The sequence below is a fragment of the Oncorhynchus mykiss genome, chromosome 15 (genome assembly GCF_057628025.1).
Source record: "Oncorhynchus mykiss isolate SJ-2025 chromosome 15, ASM5762802v1, whole genome shotgun sequence".
NCBI lineage: Eukaryota > Metazoa > Chordata > Actinopteri > Salmoniformes > Salmonidae > Oncorhynchus > Oncorhynchus mykiss.
In genome coordinates this window covers 68,580,403-68,601,482 of record NC_143036.1, presented here as the reverse complement: position 1 = coordinate 68,601,482, position 21,080 = coordinate 68,580,403, and the positions used below count along the sequence as shown (strand labels likewise).

The following is a 21,080-nucleotide window of genomic DNA, read 5'->3' as shown; positions in this document are numbered from 1 at the left end:
ATATCAGTGAGGAGGATAGAAGGAGAGATGGGATGGGTGATGTGGTACGCTGAAGAGCAAAGCCTCCTGTAGATTCCTAGTACCTCAGTTACCTCAGGCTGTGGAAGGGGAAGAACAGAAGGTCAAACTCCTCACAAGGGCTCAGCAGGACTGGTTCAGTGGGTTCTAACAGGGTTCCTCTCCATAAAGTCCTCCTAACTAACCCAAGTCAGCTGTGAACACATGTTGTCACGCACGTTTTTCTCTCCCCAAAACACTGTGGGAGTGAATGAGAGAGGTGGATGGAAGGGGGTTGGGGGGCAGAGTGCACCTCAGAACAAACAGCCAAACCTGTAGGGGAGAAGTCTGGGAAGAAAATACTGGACCCAGCAGGCCTAGCTGGTGAGCTTCATAACACCACACACATTTAATAATGTCTCTCTCACACACACACACACACACACACACACACACACACACACACACACACACACACACACACACACACACACACACACACACACACACACACACACACACACACACACACACACACACACACACACACACACACACACACACACACACACACACACACACACACACACACACACCTCCCCATAAAGACATTCCCTATGGCTGTGACCTTGAGACAATCACACACCCAGCGGAGAGCCTGATAGTTTGACAGGTCTGTTTTTCCAAGCTTGTACCATAAGACAATAATTATTCCTCAATCCATTGTCTCCTTGGTTGTCATATCACTAAAGTTTATAGTGGCAGAAGTTGGTCTCTCTGCTATTTTACCTCAAATATCTCAAAAAACTGCAATTAGCCTAACATAAAAAACCCATCTTGTGTTTGCATACCATTATCCTAGGTGTCTTTTTCCTTTAGGCCACCAAAGACAAAAGCATTAATTTACCCATCAAGGTTCAACAAGTCCAAAATGGCTTTAGAGCTGGGCCACTGTCTGCTCAACACGCAGCTCAGTTTCGATCTATCAACTTCCAGGCTTTCTACAATGATCACAGCTCCTCTGGCCCAGACAGGGAAATCAATGGAATGAACTGGCCGGGCCCAAACTCACTCACTATTCATCAGCCCTCGGGCCTAGGTCTAATTATACGTAACCCCTGTGATTATTACCAACATGACAGTTTGCTTTGCTTCATCACACTTTGTGTGAGCCAAAGCCTATTTGAGATTGTGTGGACAGTCAGGAAGGACACTGGAGGACAAAGAGTGAAGTGAATGGATTGGAATAGAGGCAGATTGTAGTTACATTGATGGTATTGGCAATGATGTTAGAGGCCATTTACAGCTGCAGGACGTTTCTCTTTCTGTTAAAAGTGTTAAAAAGTGTTGTAGTCTAGTGGTTAACAATACCTACATTATGACCACCTGCTCTTTCCATGACATAGACTGACCAGGTGAATCCAGGTGAAAGCTATGCTCCCGTATCGATGTCACTTGTTAAATCCACTTCAAATCAGTGTAGATGAAGAGGAGGAGACAGGTTAAAGAAGGATTTTTAAGCCTTCTTTGTGGAATGCATCCCTGTGGAATGCTTTCGACATCTTGTAGAGTCCATGTCCCAATGAATTTAGGCTGTTCTGAGGGCAATAGGGGGTGCAGATAAATATTAGGAAAATGTTCCTAATGTTTGGTATACTCAGTGCATATAGGCTATATTTTATATATATATATATATATATATATATATATATATATATATATATATATATATTTTTTTTAAACCCTTTTTCGCTCCAATTTCGTGGTATCCAATTGTTTAGTAGCTACTATCTTGTCTCATCGCTACAACTCCCGTACGGGCTCGGGAGAGACGAAGGTTGAAAGCCATGCGTCCTACGATACACAACCCAACCAAGCCGCACTGCTTCTTAACACAGCGCCATCCAACCCGGAAACCAGCCGCACCAAAGGAAACACTGTGCGGCATTCACCTGAGTAGCCTGTGCGGCAAAGCACAGTTTTGACTAGTTTTGGCTTGGTGAGACCGTGTGTGCCTGTGTGGTATAAGCGAGCCGCATTTTGTTTAGAACTGAGAGAAGAAGTTAAGGGCTATTCTGAGGTAGTTCACAAGGAACAGGTAAGAGTTGGATAGTCACTTCCATCAGACAGCATTGGTCTTGTATCCGTTGTGTTGTGGCTACTGTAATTAGTGGTTAACGCTGAAGAGGCCTTTCTTAAAGAGGCAATCTGCGATTACTAAATCTGTTTTGGGATTTTAAATTAAAGAATATAACTTACTGTATAAATGCCTCATGTTTAGTTAAACTGTCATACCCCATCAGAACCCAAAATATAAGCTTGTTTTACTCCAATGTTTATAAACAGTGTAATTGTTAACAAACACTGTATAGCCTCAACACATGGGTAAAACTATCATTTTGATATCATGGATGGCCAGTCCTTGCATCAACAGCTCTGTCTATGGCTTTGAAATAGGTTACAGCCACTCCCTTTACCAAAACAGTGGTGGGTTGACTGATGTGTTATTGTTTGAGCTGCAGATTGCCCCTTGAAAGGGATAGCACACTCCCAATATAAACTGGACCTACAGGACTTCCCACTCATCTCTGTAGATTGAGACAGACATTCGACAGTCATTCTCCTTCTAACACGTTCACCATGGAGAGAAAAAGCCTATTTGCTCTTTCCACCTGTTGCTTCCCCTGGCTTTGGTCTCTGCAGATCTGCCAACTCTCAACTCTATAAGTAACTGCAGGAACTTTGAATTTGGCCACAGCTTCCCACGCCATGGCCTGATGCTACTCCACCATTTTGCTAACAATGTCCTCATTGGAAAAAACAACACCAACAGCAACAGCCTAATCACACCACTCTTTGTGCCATCGAGGGGAGACTGGGGCTTCCAGTGCTACGATAACGCTAAACAGGTGCTTCATTCCCTGAAGGAACAGGCTTCCTACACGGTAGGGAATCTCAACACACAGACAGTCTCCACGAGGGCTTGGCACCTACCTCCTTACGTCACTCAAAGCTATTACCTCATGCCCTGGTCCATAGAGAACAATAGGGACAGAATCATCCTCAAAATGCAGAGGAATGTGGTGGAGGCAGTCTACATAACACAGCACTACCCACAAGATGACCCCTGCAGCAAGCAGTACGACCCCGATAACACCTTCCTCTTAAGTGTCATCCTCCTGAGAGGAACCCAGAGCCGATCTAACAACTGGGGGGACAGTGTGTCTGTGTTTCTGTATGCTGCCGGCTACAATACACACTCCAGATCCTTCTCAGAGACATACTCCATAAGGGAATTCACTAACCAGCTGTGTGGGGGTACATTTTCAAATACTCAACATACTCAGGTTGCTAACCACATGGAGTGCCTTGACATCAAGCTGGAGGTGAGATCAACTGAAAACTGGAACAACGGGCACGCCAGAATTAGATGTGCAAACGTCCCATGGAGTCTGCTGGGTGTGGGGATGATGGTAGCCCTCTACGCGGACAATAAAATGACCTCTGTTACCCCCCTTGGCATGTGCAGCTACGGAAGCTTCGACGCCAATGTATACCTAAACCCCGGCCTGCAGGTCAGGCTCCTCATCAACTTGCACTCTGTCATCATGATGACTCTGACCGGAGGATTCCTGTTAACATACCTCCATTTGACTCTGATGTCAGTCTGCAGCTCTACACTAAAGATGGCCACGCCTGCGCTCGCCTGTTCATCAAGAAGACCTTCACTGATTGGAAGAACAAACTCTATTACACCTGGGTTGGATTCTACTCCTCGAACAAAATTGAACATACATTTTATTATGACACATGGCAGTGGGCTGTTTTGTTCACTAAACAGGTGGACAACGACACAGACCCAGATTATGATATCTACACCTACAGGTCTGACATGTCCATCTCTCCCGGGGTCGAAGTCCGATTCTTCAATAAAATAATGTTTTCTGAAAAGTATGTCCTCGAGGTACGCACTGCCCCATGGGAATCTTAATGCTGTCCAACCATCATTTTCTCTCCATTATCTCAACATTATATTATACAAGGATCATTCTCATAGAGGCAGAGATAGAAGAGGGTCAAGGTGCTGTTGAACCGAACATTTCCAATGCTATGGGGGTCACACAAAGCATCTGGTTCCTCTCATTTGGATTGTATTCATATGGTTTCCATGGCAATGTAACATTTCTGAATTCTACTTTGAAAGTATTCTGACGTAAGTAGGAACTAGCGTCAAACGCCTCAGACCCTGTAACCAGTCACATATCTTTCAATGCATATCTGAAAGGAATGCAAATCTTATTTTCTACACATCAGATCATACGCAATATTACCTGATGCTCTTCCTTGAGTTGTCCTGAACATTCCACTTTGTTATGAAAATAGATTACTCCTTTCCCATATTTAAGCTATTTTACACATTTTCTTATTAACCTTATGAACATAGACATTGTGTTTGTATCTGTACTAGAATGGCAAAAAAAGACATCAAATGAAACAGAAATGTCTGTATTGGTTGATATTGCAAAGAAATATCCCAGAATATTCACATCAGTGCATCTCTAGTTTCTGTGTTATCTTTTGTCGTGTTCTGTTGTAAAAAATGTGAGGAATTGTCTGGCCTTAAAGAGGTTGGTAGAGGAGGGACTTACAATGATGGACAGGAGTTTCCCGTAGGTCAGGTGTGCGGGGATGTGGTCGGGTTTGGCCCTGAGCGACTCCCTGTACCAGTGGCCCGCCTCCTCCAGCCTATTCAGCCTCATGTAGGCCTCTCCTGTTAGGGGTCAAAGGTCACAGGTCATGGGCGATACTGCCTCTCCTACTGTATGAGGGGGGGGGGGGGGTCAACATTCAGAGGTCAGAGGAAAGGGGTCGTAGAGAGACCCATGACCTCAATGGCTTCTCTGACACTTTATAATAAGAGGAAGACTTGTATCAAATATGTGGTATGATGGGTTCTGGGACTTTTCTTTCGATCTATCTAGTGCATTGGTCACCAATCGGTCCATTGCGATCCAAGGCATTCCTAGTCGATCACCAAACATTTCTGTACAAAACCCAACGATAAACCCTTGTATTCCTATTTTTTGTTTTTGCGCTGTTGGTGCACTTGATTCAGCAGTCCTAGCCCCGGGAAGGTAAAGTGTTCCCATTTTGAACCATTTCATGTGTGTGAATGTAGAACTCCGTCTACCTGGCAAGCCTAGAGAGCAAATCAAGTGCACCTATAGGCCTACCGTTGCCCAATCAAATACCTCAGAGTTGATACTGTGACATTTCAAAACCATGACTAGATAGAGAGCAAAGAGCGGCTGTTTTTATGAGTAAGTTCATGTTTGTTGTTACTCAGCACTGCCAAAACTTTGTTCAACACTTTCATAAGCCATAAAATATGTTCTCCCTACTTCCACTCACGCTAAAACCAGTACTGCAGCTGCATTTAATGAGTATAGCAATTTGTTTCTATGACCTTGCGTTGTTATTAGCTGCTTGTGTTTTTTTTTAAATATCGAGGTATATTTCACTTTCTCTGGTCATAGGAGTAACAACATTAATTGGTGCATAGGGCAAAAAATAACGCAGCGAGACAAAAGTTTCCCCATCAGCTGGAAGACTGTCCCCTTTTCTCAGAGGAGGGAGGGAGAGTGGAGGGACAGTGAGTCGGGTAAGAGCAGAGTCACCACTACCTTCCATGCAACCAAGAGAGTATTTACACAGCACAATGTAAAAACTGCTGGTTGCATGGACGCCACCTCTCCACTGCTCTCTCCCTGCCTGTGACCTCTGACATGAATGATGACATGCTCCAGTGCTTCCCAGTGTCTGATGAATAGAGTTCTATAATAGATCTCCAACAGGTGCACGGCTGATAACAAGGCAGATGGAGACCGACCCATTTCCAGCCCTCCATTCCTAAAAAACACTCGTCATTCCACCAATAAAAAATAAATATTCCTCCGTTAAATTAATTAAACCCCTGACACCAATTTCAGTTGGAACGTGACCAGTTTCTCTCGGAGAATGTCTCTGTTCTCAAAGCCGTGAGAATCCCAGATCTGATCCCAGCGCAGCGGGGCCGATCCCCGGGGCCCTGATGACAACCCCCCTCTCACCTGAACAAACACTCTCCCTCTTCTCAGGCCCCCACCACGCGTCATCCCAAGAATGTTGCCGACACGGCACAGCAATCTCAACCATGCAATCAGGAAGGGCTTCTAATAATGCAATTAGTGATAGAATAACACAACATGGGACATGACTTATTATAGCCAGCTTAGTTTGAATTCCCTTCGAATCCTGATACACATCTACATTAGGATTGCCTGCCTATTTTGGAGCTGTGGTGTTGGAATGGAATGAAACCAATCTGCTTAAAGCACATCAAATAGCTTCGTTTCATGGAGATAATATGGGGAAATCTCTTCTTTGGGGGGGAAACTGAAGACCATCAGCAGGTTGTTCTACTACCACCAGAACGAGTCATTCTAAACACATATTCCTCAATTACACTAATCAAAGATGAGGAGAATTATCATATGTGATAGGTGGGAATTAAGAAGGACATTTGGATGATTAAAGTCGTCTCCCTGTGCCAAGTCTTCCACGTCACGCAGCAAAGTTGTTGCCACTTCCCAGCTTTTCACCTTCAGTAATTGGCTAAGTCAAATGCCTGACATGGCTCCAGATAGACTGTCAAACTAAATCTACCTCAGCGGACAAATTAGTTTGCTTCCCCATGAACAGAATACCAGAGATACCTGTCCACTACATTTCAATTCCTGACTGTCAGCCCTGCAGAACACTGTGCTAGACAGGGATCTAGGGTAGAGTGGAGAGCGATCTAGGGTTTGAGTGGAGAGTGATCTAGGGTAAAGTGATGGTAGTGTGGAGAGTGATCTAGGCTAGAGAGGAGAGTGATCTAGGGTAGAGTGATGGTAGAGTGGAGAGCGATCTAGGGTAGAGTGGAGAGTGATCTAGGGTAGAGTTATGGTAGAGTGGAGAGTGATCAAGTGTAGAGTGATGGTAGAGTGGAGAGTGATGTAGGGTAGAGTGGAGAGCGATCTAGGGTAGAGTGATGGTGGAGTGGAGAGCGATCTAGGGTAGAATGATGGTAGAGTGGAGAGCGATCAAGGGTAGAGTGGAGAGTGATCTAGGGTAGAGTGATGGTAGAGTGGAGAGTGATCTAGGGTAGAGTGATGGTAGAGTGGAGAGTGATCTAGGGTAGAGTGATGGTAGAGTGGAGAGTGATCCAGGGTAGAGTGATGGTAGAGTGGAGAGTGATCTAGGGTAGAGTGACGGTAGAGTGGAGAGTGATCCAGGGTAGAGTGATGGTAGAGTGGAGAGTGATCTAGGGTAGAGTGATGGTAGAGTGGAGAGTGATCTAGGGTAGAGTGATGGTAGAGTGGAGAGTGATCCAGGGTAGAGTGATGGTAGAGTGGAGAGTGATCCAGGGTAGAGTGATGGGAGAGTGATCCAGGGTAGAGTGATGGTAGAGTGGAGAGTGATCTAGGGTAGAGTGATGGTAGAGTGGAGAGTGATCTAGGGTAGAGTGATGGTAGAGTGGAGAGTGATCTAGGGTAGAGTGATGATAGAGTGGAGAGTGATCCAGGGTAGAGTGATGGGAGAGTGATCCAGGGTAGAGTGATGGTAGAGTGGAGAGTGATCTAGGGTAGAGTGATGATAGAGTGGAGAGTGATCTAGGGTAGAGTGATATGGTGAGCTGGGGTAGGAAACAGAAACAGTCTCCTGGACATGGGTTGGTCCTGGCTTTGATCCTGGGAAACACTTTCACTGGAAACTTTCATTTTCAGCCCATGGTTGAGCCCATGGTTGAGCCCATGGTGAGCCCATGGTTGAAAATGCTCACCTTTCCTCCTTCGTTCCCTTTCACCAGATTCTCGGATGATAACAATACAGTACATGATGATATATGACCCTCAAACTAAACCCGGGACCTCAGAGCCAGTTTCACTGCATTTTTTCATTCTTCCCTTCTAATCAGGGACAGATTTAAACATGGGACACCAGGTGTGTGCAATTCATTTTCAGGAAAGACAGAAAATCAGCAGGCTCTGGACCTCGTAGGGTAAGAGTCGAGTAACGCTGATGTATGGGAATGAATGAACTGTGTTTGTTTTGTAAAGTGCTGTGTTTATTGAACTTGGTGAGTAGAGATGGGGGGAAGAATCACCCCAAAATATTAGTGAAAAAATAAATGTTTTCCTGCTATTACTCACCCATCATGTTGTAGAGACTCTGAGGTGCAAACTGCTTCGGCATTTTCTGCACCGCTTCTTTATAGACAGACAGAGCATCCTGTCATGGAGGGGGAGGGCAGTTAGTCACAGTGTGTTTCATCAGTGTGTCACCATCCACAAAGCCTCTTCCTCACTGTCTAATGGAAAGGGCTTCAGGAAGATGAGTCTTTAGTCGGCTCTGTCATTTTGTCATAGATGAAGACTTAGTTCATTTGAGCAGTGGCTGAGCTCATATAAAGCCAAGGCCGGAAGCTTAAGCAAGTTTTCAGACAGCTAGTTTTCTCAAGAGCTTAAGTACACTATCACAGTATGCTATCAAACTACATTTGCTGTATACATCTTATCCATTGTATTTCTATGTTTCTGCCATGGCTCCACTGTGCTGTGGTGTAGTGCACCTCTATACATTCTACACATTGGATTTCTAAGTTTCTCCCATGGCTCCACTGTACTGTACGGTAGTGCACCTCCATACATTATATTTCTATGTTTCTGCCATGGCTCCACTGTACTGTAGTGTAGTGCACCTCTATACATGCTATTCATTTTATTTCTACATCTCTGCCATTGCTCTGGTTCTAATGTACTGTATTGAAGTGTACTGTTATAGATTCTATCCATTGCATTTCTACATCTCAGCCCTGTCTCCACTGTAGTGTAGAGTACTGTAGTATCATACCTCCTGCAGGCCCTGCTCGTGGAGCAGCTTGCCCAAGTTGTACAGGCAGCTGGTGACGGAGCTCTTGTGGGCATGGGGGTCCTTCAGATTCTCATCTGGGATCTCAGCGCAGGTTACAAAGGTCCTCTTGGCCTCCTCCATACCGCCCTGGTTCATCAGGATGATGCCCGTGTTCAAGTAGGCCGCTGTGGGGTGACGAGAGGGCGCAGAGGAGGAGGAACAGAGGGAGAAGACAGGGTGGAGGAGGGGGAAAGGGAGGATAGAGGAAGAGGAATGAGGGAGAGAGAAGGTAGAGGATTAGAAATGGGGGAAGAGAGGGGGCAGAGGTGGAGGATTAGAGCAGGAAGAGAGGGGGGTAGAAATGGAGAAACAGAGGGGATAGATAGAAGCAGGGAAAGGTTTAGGGACAAGAAAACAAATCACATTTTATTTGTCACATGCGTTGAATACAACAGGTGTAGACTTTACAGTGAAATGCTTACTTACTGTCACGTTGGTATAAAGGGTCGGGAGACAGGTACAGGAATGCGTAATATGGGTTTTTATTTCCCAAATGATAGCGTGCCGTGTAAAGGCATAGGAACGAAGATCAAACAAACACATATTCAAAACACAGGGTAGAAACCCAAACAAAAGAGCGAGGAGTACCTCGAATAAATACACAATCGCACAATGATACCACGTGGGACGAGACCCGTAATCATCTGTGCAATACACGAAAGCCAAAACAACACATCACAGGTATTCGCACGACCAACGGACTTTGGAACAATAATCGACCAGACAATGGTGAACAAAGGGCACACATATACAATTACTAATCAATGGGAATAGGGACCAGGTGTGCATAATGACAGTTCCGGAGGGAGGGGGGGGGTGTGTGTGTGTGTGTGTGTGTGTGTGTGTGTGTGTGTGTGTGTGTGTGTGTGTGTGTGTGTGTGTGTGTGTGTGTGTGTGTGTGTGTGTGTGTGTGTGTGTGTGTGTGTGTGTGTGTGTGTGTGTGTGTGTGTGTGTGTGTGTGTGTGTGTGTGTGTGTGTGTGTGTGTGTGTGTGTGTGTGTGTGTGTGTGTGTGTGTGTGTGTGTGTGTGTGTGTGTGTGTGTGTGTGTGTGTGTGTGTGTGTGTGTGTGTGTATTTGAGTGTCAGTGTAGTATGTGTGAGTGTGTGGGTAGGGTCCAGAGAGGTTGAAAGAGAGGTTGATGGGAAAAACTGAGGAATTAACAAGTAACTCATGCAACCCAAATCCCCTGCTTTTCCCGTCCTCTGCTAGAGTCTGATACAGTGAAATATGTCTACACATTACATACGTGAGCAGTCAAGAGTGAGATTGACTTCCATTAGACTGTGGGCTGAAACGGTCCGATAGACCTCTGAAATGGGCCAGACAGACGCATGCATGACAACTAATTCAACATTAACACTGGGCCGTGATGAAAACCTGAATGTAACATTCCATTCATGTAATTGAATTAAACAAAGCCAGAGACAACCCATTAGGCAGGTCCCAGATCAGCTCCTTTCATCTCCACCGGCCAGGCCCCGATCACAATCACTTCAGCCCCGCAATATACGCCATTTTAGGAAATGGTCTCTTAGCAATACTTACACGCCAGAGTTGGCCTGCTCCCAATGGCCAGCTTATAGTAATGCAGTGCCTCTGAGGGCCTGTGGTTCTCTTGAAGCAGCAAACCCCTGGTGGAAAGAAGAGCAGAATTATGGTTGAATGAAGCAGAGGAAAGAGAGGTCTACAGGGCAATCAGGGAAACCATCTGGCAACTCTGACTGTTTGGGTTTTAAATCTAATTGCAGCCTAACATTAGACGGTGTTTAGTGACACTCGGTTTATTTGGTTTATTTGTTAACCATCATTAATCTCAGAACGACACCTTCTTTAAAGGTGTGTCATGTCATGTAAACACAGAAATGTGTTTGTTGACAAAGGTGACTCTTCCTGTTTCTTGACAGGGGGACAGGGAGTAGAGAGAGGGGAAGAAAAACACTGTCAGGTGAGCGGGAAATGTGGGCCGGTTATGAGGCTTGGCACCTTTGACACTCAGAGGGTTAATGTGGGTATTAGAACTGCCTTCATGTTTTCCCAGAGCCCCGCAAATCATGATGAATGAAATCACTGTCAAGGGGAACAGGATCCCATCTGGGGATAAAACAACCCATTTCCTCTCTCTCTCTCTCTGTCTCTCTCTCTCTCTCTCTCTCTCTCTCTCTCTCTCTGCCCCTAGCCCCCCCCCCCTCTCTCTCTCTCTCTCTCTCTCTCTCTCTCTCTCTCTGCCCCTAGCCTCTCCCCCTCTCCCTCTATCCCCTGTTATTCTCCCTGTCTGTCTAAGCAGTATTGATGGATGGTAGCTTTCATGGCCCTTCATCCTTGTTGAGGTAGTGGAGAGATGCAGAGATGACACATCTCACACTCACAGATTATACAACATGTCAGCCATGTTTCCCCGGTAATACAGGGCATTCCGGTACGCCCTCTCCGCCTCGGCCATCTTGCCCTGGTTCTTCAGGACGTTTCCCAAGTTGCCCCATGCTAACAAAGAGAGACAGGTGTCTGTCAAGTGCATACAGGTATTGTGTAATGGAAAGATCTTGAGTTTTGCATTTATGAGGAAAGATTACAAATCATTTATGACATATACTTTATTCTTTATGGGCCAGTTTGTCAGCCATAGATTAAGCATAGTCCTGGACCTAGAATAATATAGAACTGAAAAATGTTCTAATCTACATGAGAGTGATGTAATTCTCAGGCCTAACTTTATCACAGTGGGACTAAAGTACCAAACCAAAGGCCCATATTCCAGAATGTGTTGGTTAGTCAACAGTCTCCTCCACACTACCTTTAGCGGGGTTAACACTGATCCCTGACTTGTAGAGCATCTCCTCGTTGCTCCAGTCCCTGTTCCTCAGCACCGTCCTGATGCCGTAAAGCAGCACCAGGCCCGCGCACAGACCCAGCAGCACGACCCTGGGGCCCCTGGTTCTCAGCCTGACGTACAGGGCCCGGATCCCCACCGCCACCAGCAGACAGAAGCCCATGCTGGGTATGTACAGCAGCCGCTCGGCCACCACGAAGCCCACATAGAAGAAGAGGTTTGTGGCCGGGAGGAAGGGCAGCGAGAGTAGGCCCAGGGAGAAGACCACCACGTTCTCCGTGGCGGGGAGGGTGGCAAGGGAGGGGAGGGAGGGGTGGGTAGTCCGAGGGGAACATTGGTAGGTTTTGGTGAACCCATTCCCATTGAGGGTGGTTTTCCCATTGGTCTTTGGAGAGCCCTGCTCTGAGTTTATGTTGTGGTTGCCGTCTGGAGGATGGTAGCTGTGCCCATTGGTGAGGGCCTTCCCGTTCGCCAAGTGAGCTTTCCCATTGGTCTCCTTGGCCTTGGAGTCGGGGCTGCTACTGCTACGGAGGCCATACCAGGCCAGGAGAGTAAATCCAGCATAGAAGGCCACGGTGTGAAGGTTCCTCCAATCAGCAAAGGTCTTGATTAGCGGTAGAGCGTCCATGGACCAATCGAAGCTGAGCTGGACAGGGCATAGGAGGAGCCAGGCGTTGGCGGCGGGCAGGTAGAGGAAGGTCAGAGTTCGCGTGAGAAGGTGCGGCGAGTCGGCCGCCGGGTTGTCTGAGTTGGAGAAGTTGGGGGGCTTGTTACCCATCCAGTAGAGACGAGCAGCCAGGAGAAGCACGCCCCAGGAGATCAACACACTCAGACTCAGCAGTACAGTGGTGTTCCTCTTCTGTAGGAGAGAGAAAACATTATAGGAATGCTATGGGAACTACCATGGGACTTGTGTGAAATGTTCAGGAAACTTTTAGAAAACTTTAGCATTCTGAAAACGTTCCTGCTCTCATTCTGGGAATGTATTGGTAACTAGAAATAGTTTATTGGGCTAATACTAAGTAAAGTCTATTAGACAAAGTAGTAGATATTTTCTTTAACACAGAAGAATTTGGTGTTGGTTTATTTGGTGTGTATTCATATACATCAGTGCAAAATGTAGAATTTTGATTTAAATCTCGACCATGTGAAAGGTCGATGACCTCTATGATTTCACATCGCGAGGAATTTCTAGAATAGAACTGTTTAGAAATGAGGAATGAAATGGAAGGAATGTTTTTGCAAAAGTTGCCCAGGACACAAGCCGTTTTCATGTGCAATTGACACAGCCAAGCGCTCTGGGTATTATTGGCAAGTCCTCTGAAAAGAGTATCTACGACGGCCAGAAATAATATGGCTCTGTTGCTACACAAACACAGAAAGCATTTTTTGAGAAATTAAGCATTGATAGCACTGAGAGACTAAATGGGGCATATTAACACTTCACATTCATCAGAAAACAGAATTGTGGGAATCTTTATCAAATGACCCTCCATGTTGGTGTCACCTCTATTCATATGTTTCAGTTTGATTTAATAGAATAATGCCCTAAAGGACAAGGATTCTTCTCATTTGACGGGTGGGATGAGAAATACTGGTAGGCTAGGTCAACTCCAGGTTGATATGCTATTACCCAATAAAGTAGCTGTGAAATGCAATGTCAATGTGTGTTAAACTCATACCTACATTAATTACAGTTAGGCCTATGCACATTCAAATATACATTTCAATTCATTCCTTTTAATTGAACCAGGCTTTTCCTGGTTAAATCAAGGTTAAATACAAATGAACAAGCTGAGAAAACCACTACCTCACCATTCCCCACGCACTACTTTAGATCAATTGACCTCTAACATTTTGGAGCACTGGTGCCAGTGGAGTTTTTAACAGTTTCCTTTGCCCCTATAAAGACATGTCAAATAAACAGAACACCTACTATACGTGACCAATAGACCACGACACTGGACCCTACTACCAACTGCATACGATGACATCACGGGTGCACTGTGTTTCTCTCATTCTTATTCCGTTCATCCATCTTCCTGTAAAGTAATGCCTCTAAATTAGATCTAGAACAGATCTGTCCATGTATTGTAGCATGGTGTCTTGTATGCCCAAATAGGCTATGTGTTTAGACTAGCTAAGTCCCTTGAGTGCAATTTGACTGCACAACTCAGGCCTTGGGTGGGTTCCGAAATGGCACCCTAATCCATACATAGTGTAGGGAATAGGGTGCCATGTCAGATTCTGCCCTAGTGCATGCTGGGAGAAGTAGAGCGGGGAGGGCCTGATTCAGATTGTTGGCCCATTTCAGTAGAGTGGAGAGTGATGTTTAATCAGCTCAGAGCTCACTGTGTCGGTATGTAGATTCTGTTTACAGCTATAAGAGGATTAATGCCGTAGCATGATCAGCATCAGGTTCCTTATTAAACACCTTCCACTGGCCTGTCACCACGTTCAGCTTTCAGCTCCATCAGGGACCTTACTGTAGTTAGACCAGGACTTGTAACTTCAAAACTTCATTACTACTGCCAAATGTTACTAACCCATCCCCTCATGAACTTCTCAGAGGAAAATGGACTTTAAGAGAGATTGTTTGCTATTTTTACAGTTCCTAATGGCTTTATGAATACATATCTGGCATAGGAATTAAGACCTTTTTTGGCATGTTAGGCTCATAAAAATCTGGGAATTTTATTTTTTGATGAATAGATTAGAGCACTACTCAAATCAAAAAAGGCTGAAACAGAAAGCAGCCAGGGGACAACTGTATGATAAGTAGAGAACTGTATGATAAGTAGAGAACTGTATGATAAGTAGAGAACTGTATGATAAGTAGAGAACTGTATGATAAGTAGAGAACTGTATGATAAGTAGAGAACTGTATGATAAGTAGAGAACTGTATGATAAGTAGAGAACTGTATGATAAGTAGAGAATAGCGCAAATATTATTTCACTTTGTTTTACAGGGTCACAGTCCTGGGCCCATATTCAGAGTAGGAGTGCTGATCAGTTTAGTCTTTTATATCATGATGAATACGATTATATGGACACGGAGGAGCCTGATCCTAGATCAGCACTCTGACTCATACCTTGTGAATACGGACAGGTCAGCAACACTTTAAAGTTTAGAGTTACGTTGCTATGGTTACAGAAGGTTGTCCGGTCACATCCTTGACCCCCCCCCCCAATTCTGGCTAATTAAATCACATCTGTCTAGACTTAGGGGTCACCGCAGTCCGGAAGAGAGAGGCTGCAGCTGTGAAAGGAATGTATTGACACATATACCAGTTGAACAGAACATATTGCTCTCTCTCAGGAGAAAGTTGGGGAAACTATTTACTTCAAGCCTGCAGGTATAACGCATTATGATGCAGTCTGAATGCATTATAAGACTTGTCATAAGCATGCATGGCCCTTATGATGTATTGTGATCTCATAATCCAGTTTATCATAATCCATTGGTCTGATGGTCTAAAGAAGAAATGTCATTCATTTGGATGAATCTGTATGGATGCTTTTAAAATATAATATAGGCTTCCTACTGTCCACACAGAGACCAGGGAGTCTTCTCTTCTCCCTACTGTACAGTACAGACAGAGAGTGTGGCTTCCATCCACACACCAGCCTCCAGTGAACTCTGGCTGAACCTGTGGGGCTGGCATGAGAGCTGTGTGTGTGTGTGTCTGTGTGTGTAAGTGTTTTCATCACAATCTCACCAGGCCTTTGAACATTTCAGGCTGTTTCGCAATTACAGACCTAATTTACTCCCTACTTTAAATTAGGTTACAAAGTAAATATAAAATCATCTCAGAGCACCACAGAGATGAGTAGACTGAGTATGAGTGTTATCCCCAGCATGACATAGGCAGCCAGGCAGCTGCACAGCCTAGGTCTCTAGTGCTCATCCTCTTTTCACACTCCTAAACCGCACCGAGTCATGCCGAGCCGAGCCATTCCGAGCTGAGCTCTACTGCACTGGCCTGGTCACGCATCTACCATAGTTACGGTTGTCACGCTGCAAAGGTCAATGTGAACAGAAAGGATCAGAGCCAGAACAGTATGACTCCGGTTGGCACGGCAGTATGAAAATGGTTAGTCTCATTGCCAAAGAATGATGTTGTACAGTTTAAACCTGATGGATTATTTCTCAAACAATGTCAATGTGTTCCTAACTGTAAACAGAGAAAATCCCCTTTAAAAGTGTCAGTAGCCTACAGTTCAGCTGGAAGTAACGTACACTCAGTATATCAAATCAGATATATTCATAAGCACATAAACATAGCCCCAGTTAACTCTCAACAGAGAGCTCAGAGAGAAACTATTTTCAAATAGTCCTGCTCAACGAAGGTTATGACCATACTAGTGCGTACGAGTTTTTGAAACCTGCATTTCCAATTACCCTTAAATCAGGACTAAGGAGTTTATTAGGATTGACTTGTCCTGGACAATAGACATGCTTCATTTGCTGGGCCTTCACTTCAGAACTGAGAGTGTGAGACAATTTCATCTCTCTGAGGAGGAGAAGATTTCCTTTGAGATGAGGTACATGTGACTGTGAGATAAACCAATTACAGAAAATCTGTGTTTTCAGTCTTCTCTTTCTGTGGAAACATATCAAATATGACCGGGGAGATTTGAAGATTTTTGGTCTGAAGGGATTAAGAAAATCAGAGGGAAGAATTGTATATTGATTTCTGAACCAGAAAGCAGACACACAAAGGAAGAGGCTATGTATTTTTACACAGAGGAGATGAGGTTATTGATGGGATCGTCTTGCTCTTCTTGTCTGGGGAAAATGCTGTATGAAAAATTCAATCTGGCTCCATTTCACCTTCCAGTAGGTTTCCTCTCCCAATTCCCCAATCTTGCCTTAATTAACTTGAAGATCAATCTCGGACTCAAAAGGCCAAAGCCGCGGTCTGTCGACGTTGATGGCGATTCCTCAATCAGGGTAAATTGAGACAAAATGGTCGCTCAATTTTCCTTAAATTCTGAGTGAGAGTCTGAAACTCCACCAAATTCCTCTAAAGCACTATGAAGATAAACTCACCTGCACTTTTTTCTATTACGAACTTCAATCTTTCTCTGTGTATCATTCTATTTCACAACTCATCTGGCTATTCTGTGAAAAATGACTTTGCAAAAATAACTTTACAAATAACATTTGACTTAATTTTATGTGGATTGATTTGATGTGATTGGATTCTAGAGGTACAGTCGAAGTCACCCAGGGCAATGCTAGGATCATTGATGATTTATCTGTTTGAGTTAGAGTTACTTTATTTCCAGCGTCAGAGCAGCTCTCTCATTGGAGCTCATAAGCTCTGTGGCTGGTTAAAAGAGCCAGAATAATCCCCTGCAGCATGTCAAAGCTGCAGTCCCACTCGGGCAAAGGCTTTCATCTAAACCCTGCGCTCTCCACAGATCTCACACACTGTGGATTATTACTGCTCTCTTCACTACATAAGACCTCTCTGCTTTCCATCCGCATGGGCACTGTCCCTCCCTCTCCCTTTCTCGCTCTCCCTCCATCTCCCTCCCTCTCTCTCTCCGTGTCTCTCTCTCTCTCTCTCTCCGTGTCTCTCTCCGTGTCTCTCTCTCTGTCTCTCTCTCTCTCTTTCCCTCTCCCTCTGTCCCTCTCTCTCCCTGTCTCTCTCTTTCCCTCTCCCTCTGTCCCCCCCTCTCCCTGTCTCTCTCTCCCTCTCTCCCTATCTCTCTTTTAAAACGACATGGTGACCAGCCCATTCTTATCTCCTCATTGTGTTTGTCATTCATCATTAGCCATGTTCAAACATTGTCCTCTGCTGCGTGTGGTCCTCTTATACCCATCGTACTGTTATTAGTGTCTGTTGGCGCTGTTCAATACGTGTTTGAAGACACAGCGGGATTAGGTTGACATTAGTTGACTCCCATAAAGCTGCCTGTGGACTGACAGAAAGCAGCAGGGGGAAAGAGCCTATGGACTTCCTCTATAAAGTCATGTCCCGTTTACACTCCTCATCCTCCTCATAAATCCTCCTTGTATATGAGCCTTGGTTGGGCCTTCTTGGACCATACGATTTTAGTTAGAGTTAAAACAGTAACATTGGGTATGATATCCAGGCCACTGTTGCACTCCTATCCCTAGCCAGATGCTTACAATGCTTGACATGGCATCGCTGCCACTATATCTGGGTGTAGGATGAAGTTGTCCCTCGTTTCTCCACTACTCAGAGACTGTTAAGATGGCGCTGAAGAGGATGGCTGACGTTTTACATGCCTGCAACTAATTTTGCTTTTTTTTTTTTTTTTTAAATTGCGTTGTTTGTAACTTATTTTTTTAAACTTATTTTGTACATAATGTTGCTGCTTCCGTCTCTTATTCCCGAAAATAACTTCTGGACATCAGAACCGGGATTACTCTCCCGGGAACAGGCCCAGATCCCCGTCATTTGCGTGAAGAAAATACTCTGATGGCACAGGCCCAGATCCCCGTCATTTGCGTGAAGAAAATACGGAGGAAAAAAGGACGCAGATCGGGCTGCCTTTTGAGAATCTGTTGGCGAGCAAGTAAACTCCCACTGCCATCAATTCTACTTGCTAACATGCAATAATTGGAAAATAAAATTGATGACCTATGATTAAGATTATCCTACCCAGATGGCGCAGTGGTTCAGGGCGCTGTACTGCAGATCCAGCTGTGCCATCAGAGTCCCTGGGTTCGCGCCCAGGCTCTGTCGTAACCGGCCGCGACCGGGAGGTCCGTGGGGTGATGCACAATTGGCCTAGAGTCGTCCGGGTTAGGGAGGGATTGGTCGGTAGGGATGTCCTTGTTTCCCTCCTGTGGCGGGCCGGGCGCAGTGCGCGCTAACCAAGGTTGCCAGGTGCACGGTGTAGCCTCCGACACATTGGTGCGGCTGGCTTCCGGGTTGGATGCGCGCTGTGTTAAGAAGCAGTGCGGCTGGTTGGGTTGTGTATCGGAGGATGCATGACTTTCAACCTTCGTCTCTCCCGAGCCCGTACGGGAGTTGTAGCGATGAGACAAGATAGTAGCTACTACAACAATTGGATACCACGAAATTGGGGAGAAAAAGGGGTAAAAAAAAAAAAGTTAACAACAAAAAAACAGGACATTAAGAACTGTAATATCTTATGTTTCACTGAGACGTGGCTGAGCGATGACACGGATAAAATAGAGCTGGAGGGATTTTAAATGCACCAGCAGAACAGAGAATATACGTCTGGTAAGACGAGTGGTGGGAGTGTGTGTCTTTTTGTCAATAACAGCTGGTGCGCAATGTCTAATATTAGTCTCGAGGTATTACTTGCCTGAGGTAGAGTCTCATCTATATTATTCGTAGCCGTCTATTTACCACCACAGACCGATGCTGGCACTAAGACCGCACTCAACCAACTCTATAAGGCCAACTCGATAAGCAAACTAGAAAATGCTCACCCAGAAGCGGCGCTCCTAGTGGCCGGGGACTTTAATGCAGGGAAACTTAAATCAGTTTTCAGAAACTTAAATAAAAATTTTACCAGCATGTCACATGTGCAACCAGAGGAGGAAAAAAAACTATAGACCACCTTTACTCCAAGCTTACAAGCAAAAACTAAAGCAGGAAGTACCAGTGACTCGCTCAATATGAAAGTGGTCAGATGACGCTACAGGATTGTTTTGCTAGCACTGACTGGAATATGTTCACAGATTCATCCAATGGCATTGAGGAGTATACCACCTCAGTCATCGGCTTCATCAATAAGTGCATCGACGACATTGTCCCCACAGTGACCGTACATACAGTTGAAGTCGGAAGTTTACATACACCTTAGCCAACTACATTTAAACTCGGTTTTTCACAATTCCTAAATCTTAAATCTAAGACCTTGTCTTAGGTCAGTTAGGATCACCACTTTATTTTAAGAATGTGAAATGTCAGAATAATAGTAGAGAGAATGATTTATTTCAGCCTTTATTTCTTTCATCACATTCCCAGTGGGTCAGACGTTACATACACTCAATTAGTGTTTGGTAGCATTGCCTTTAAATTGTTTAACTTGCGTCAAACGTTTCAGATAGCCTTCCACAAGCTTCCCACAGTAAGTTGGGTGAATTTTGGCCCATTCCCCCTGACAGAGCTGGTGGAACTGAGTCAGGTTTGTAGACCTCCTTACTAGCACACGCTTTTTCAGTTCTGCCCACAAATGTTTTATAGAGTTGAGGTCAGGGCTTTGTGATGGCCACTCCAATATCTTGACTCTGTTGTCCTTAAGCCATTTTGCCACAACTTTGGAAGTATGCTTGGGGTCATTGTCCATTTGGAAAACGCATTTGCGACCAAGCTTTAACTTCCTGACTGATGTCTTGAGATGTTGCTTCAATATATCCACCTAGTTTTCCACCTCATGATGCCATCTATTTTGTGAAGTGCACCAGTCCCTCCTGCAGCAAAGCACCCCCAAAACATGATGCTGCCACCCCCGTGCTTCACGGTTGGGATGGTGTTCTTCGGCTTGCAAGCCTCCCACTTTTCCTCCAAACATAGCGATGGTCATTATGGCCAAACAGTTCTATTTTTGTTTCATCAGACCAGGGGACATTTCTACAAAAAGTCAGATCGTTGTCCCCATGTGCAGTTGCAAACCGTAGCCTGGCTTTTTTAGGACTTGTTTTACTGTTTATATAGATACTTTTGTACCAGTTTCCTCCAGCATCTTCACAAGGTCCTTTGCGGTTGTTCTGGGATTGATTTGCACTTTTCGCACCAAAGTACGTTCATCTCTAGGAGACAGAACGCGTCTCCTTCCTGAGCGGTATGACAGCTGCGTGGTCTCATGGTGTTTATACTTGCATACTATTGTTTATACAGATGAATGTGAACCTTCAGGCATTTGGAAATTACTCCCAAGGATGAACCAGACTTGTGGAGGTTTACAATTTTTTTTCTGAGGCACCACCTCTTTGCTTGACATGATGGGAAAATCAAAAGAAATGAGCCAAGACCTCCACAAGTCTGGACTCAATCTCAATCTCAATCGCACTCCACACTGCCCTTTCCCACCTGGACAAAAGGAATACCTATGTGAGAATGCTGTTCATTGACTACAGCTCAGCGTTCAACACCATAGTACCTACAAAGCTCATCACTAAGCTATGGACCCTGGGACTAAACACCTCCCTCTGCAACTGGATCCTGGACTTCCTGACGGGCCGCCCCCAGGTGGTAAGGGTAGGCAACAACCCATCTGCCACCCTCATCCTCAACACTGGGGCCCCTC

General features: G+C 45.0%; 1 protein-coding gene and 1 pseudogene across 1 annotated transcript in view; one reads left to right on the top strand and one right to left on the bottom strand.

The window, feature by feature from the left end:
- The window catches only part of LOC110499846 (protein O-mannosyl-transferase TMTC2-like), a 90,136-nt gene that overhangs the window by 13,506 nt on the left and 55,550 nt on the right, over positions 1–21,080 (bottom strand). The window contains exons 3-8 of the mRNA XM_090200912.1: positions 11,783–12,677; positions 11,358–11,472; positions 10,537–10,622; positions 8,932–9,116; positions 8,232–8,310; positions 4,647–4,768 (exon numbers count right to left, since the gene is read on the bottom strand). Of these exons, the coding sequence (XP_090057038.1) occupies positions 4,647–4,768; positions 8,232–8,310; positions 8,932–9,116; positions 10,537–10,622; positions 11,358–11,472; positions 11,783–12,677 (1,482 nt within the window). The remainder of the gene's footprint in view (positions 1–4,646; positions 4,769–8,231; positions 8,311–8,931; positions 9,117–10,536; positions 10,623–11,357; positions 11,473–11,782; positions 12,678–21,080) is intronic.
- Positions 282–4,094, top strand: LOC149978162 (uncharacterized; annotated as a pseudogene).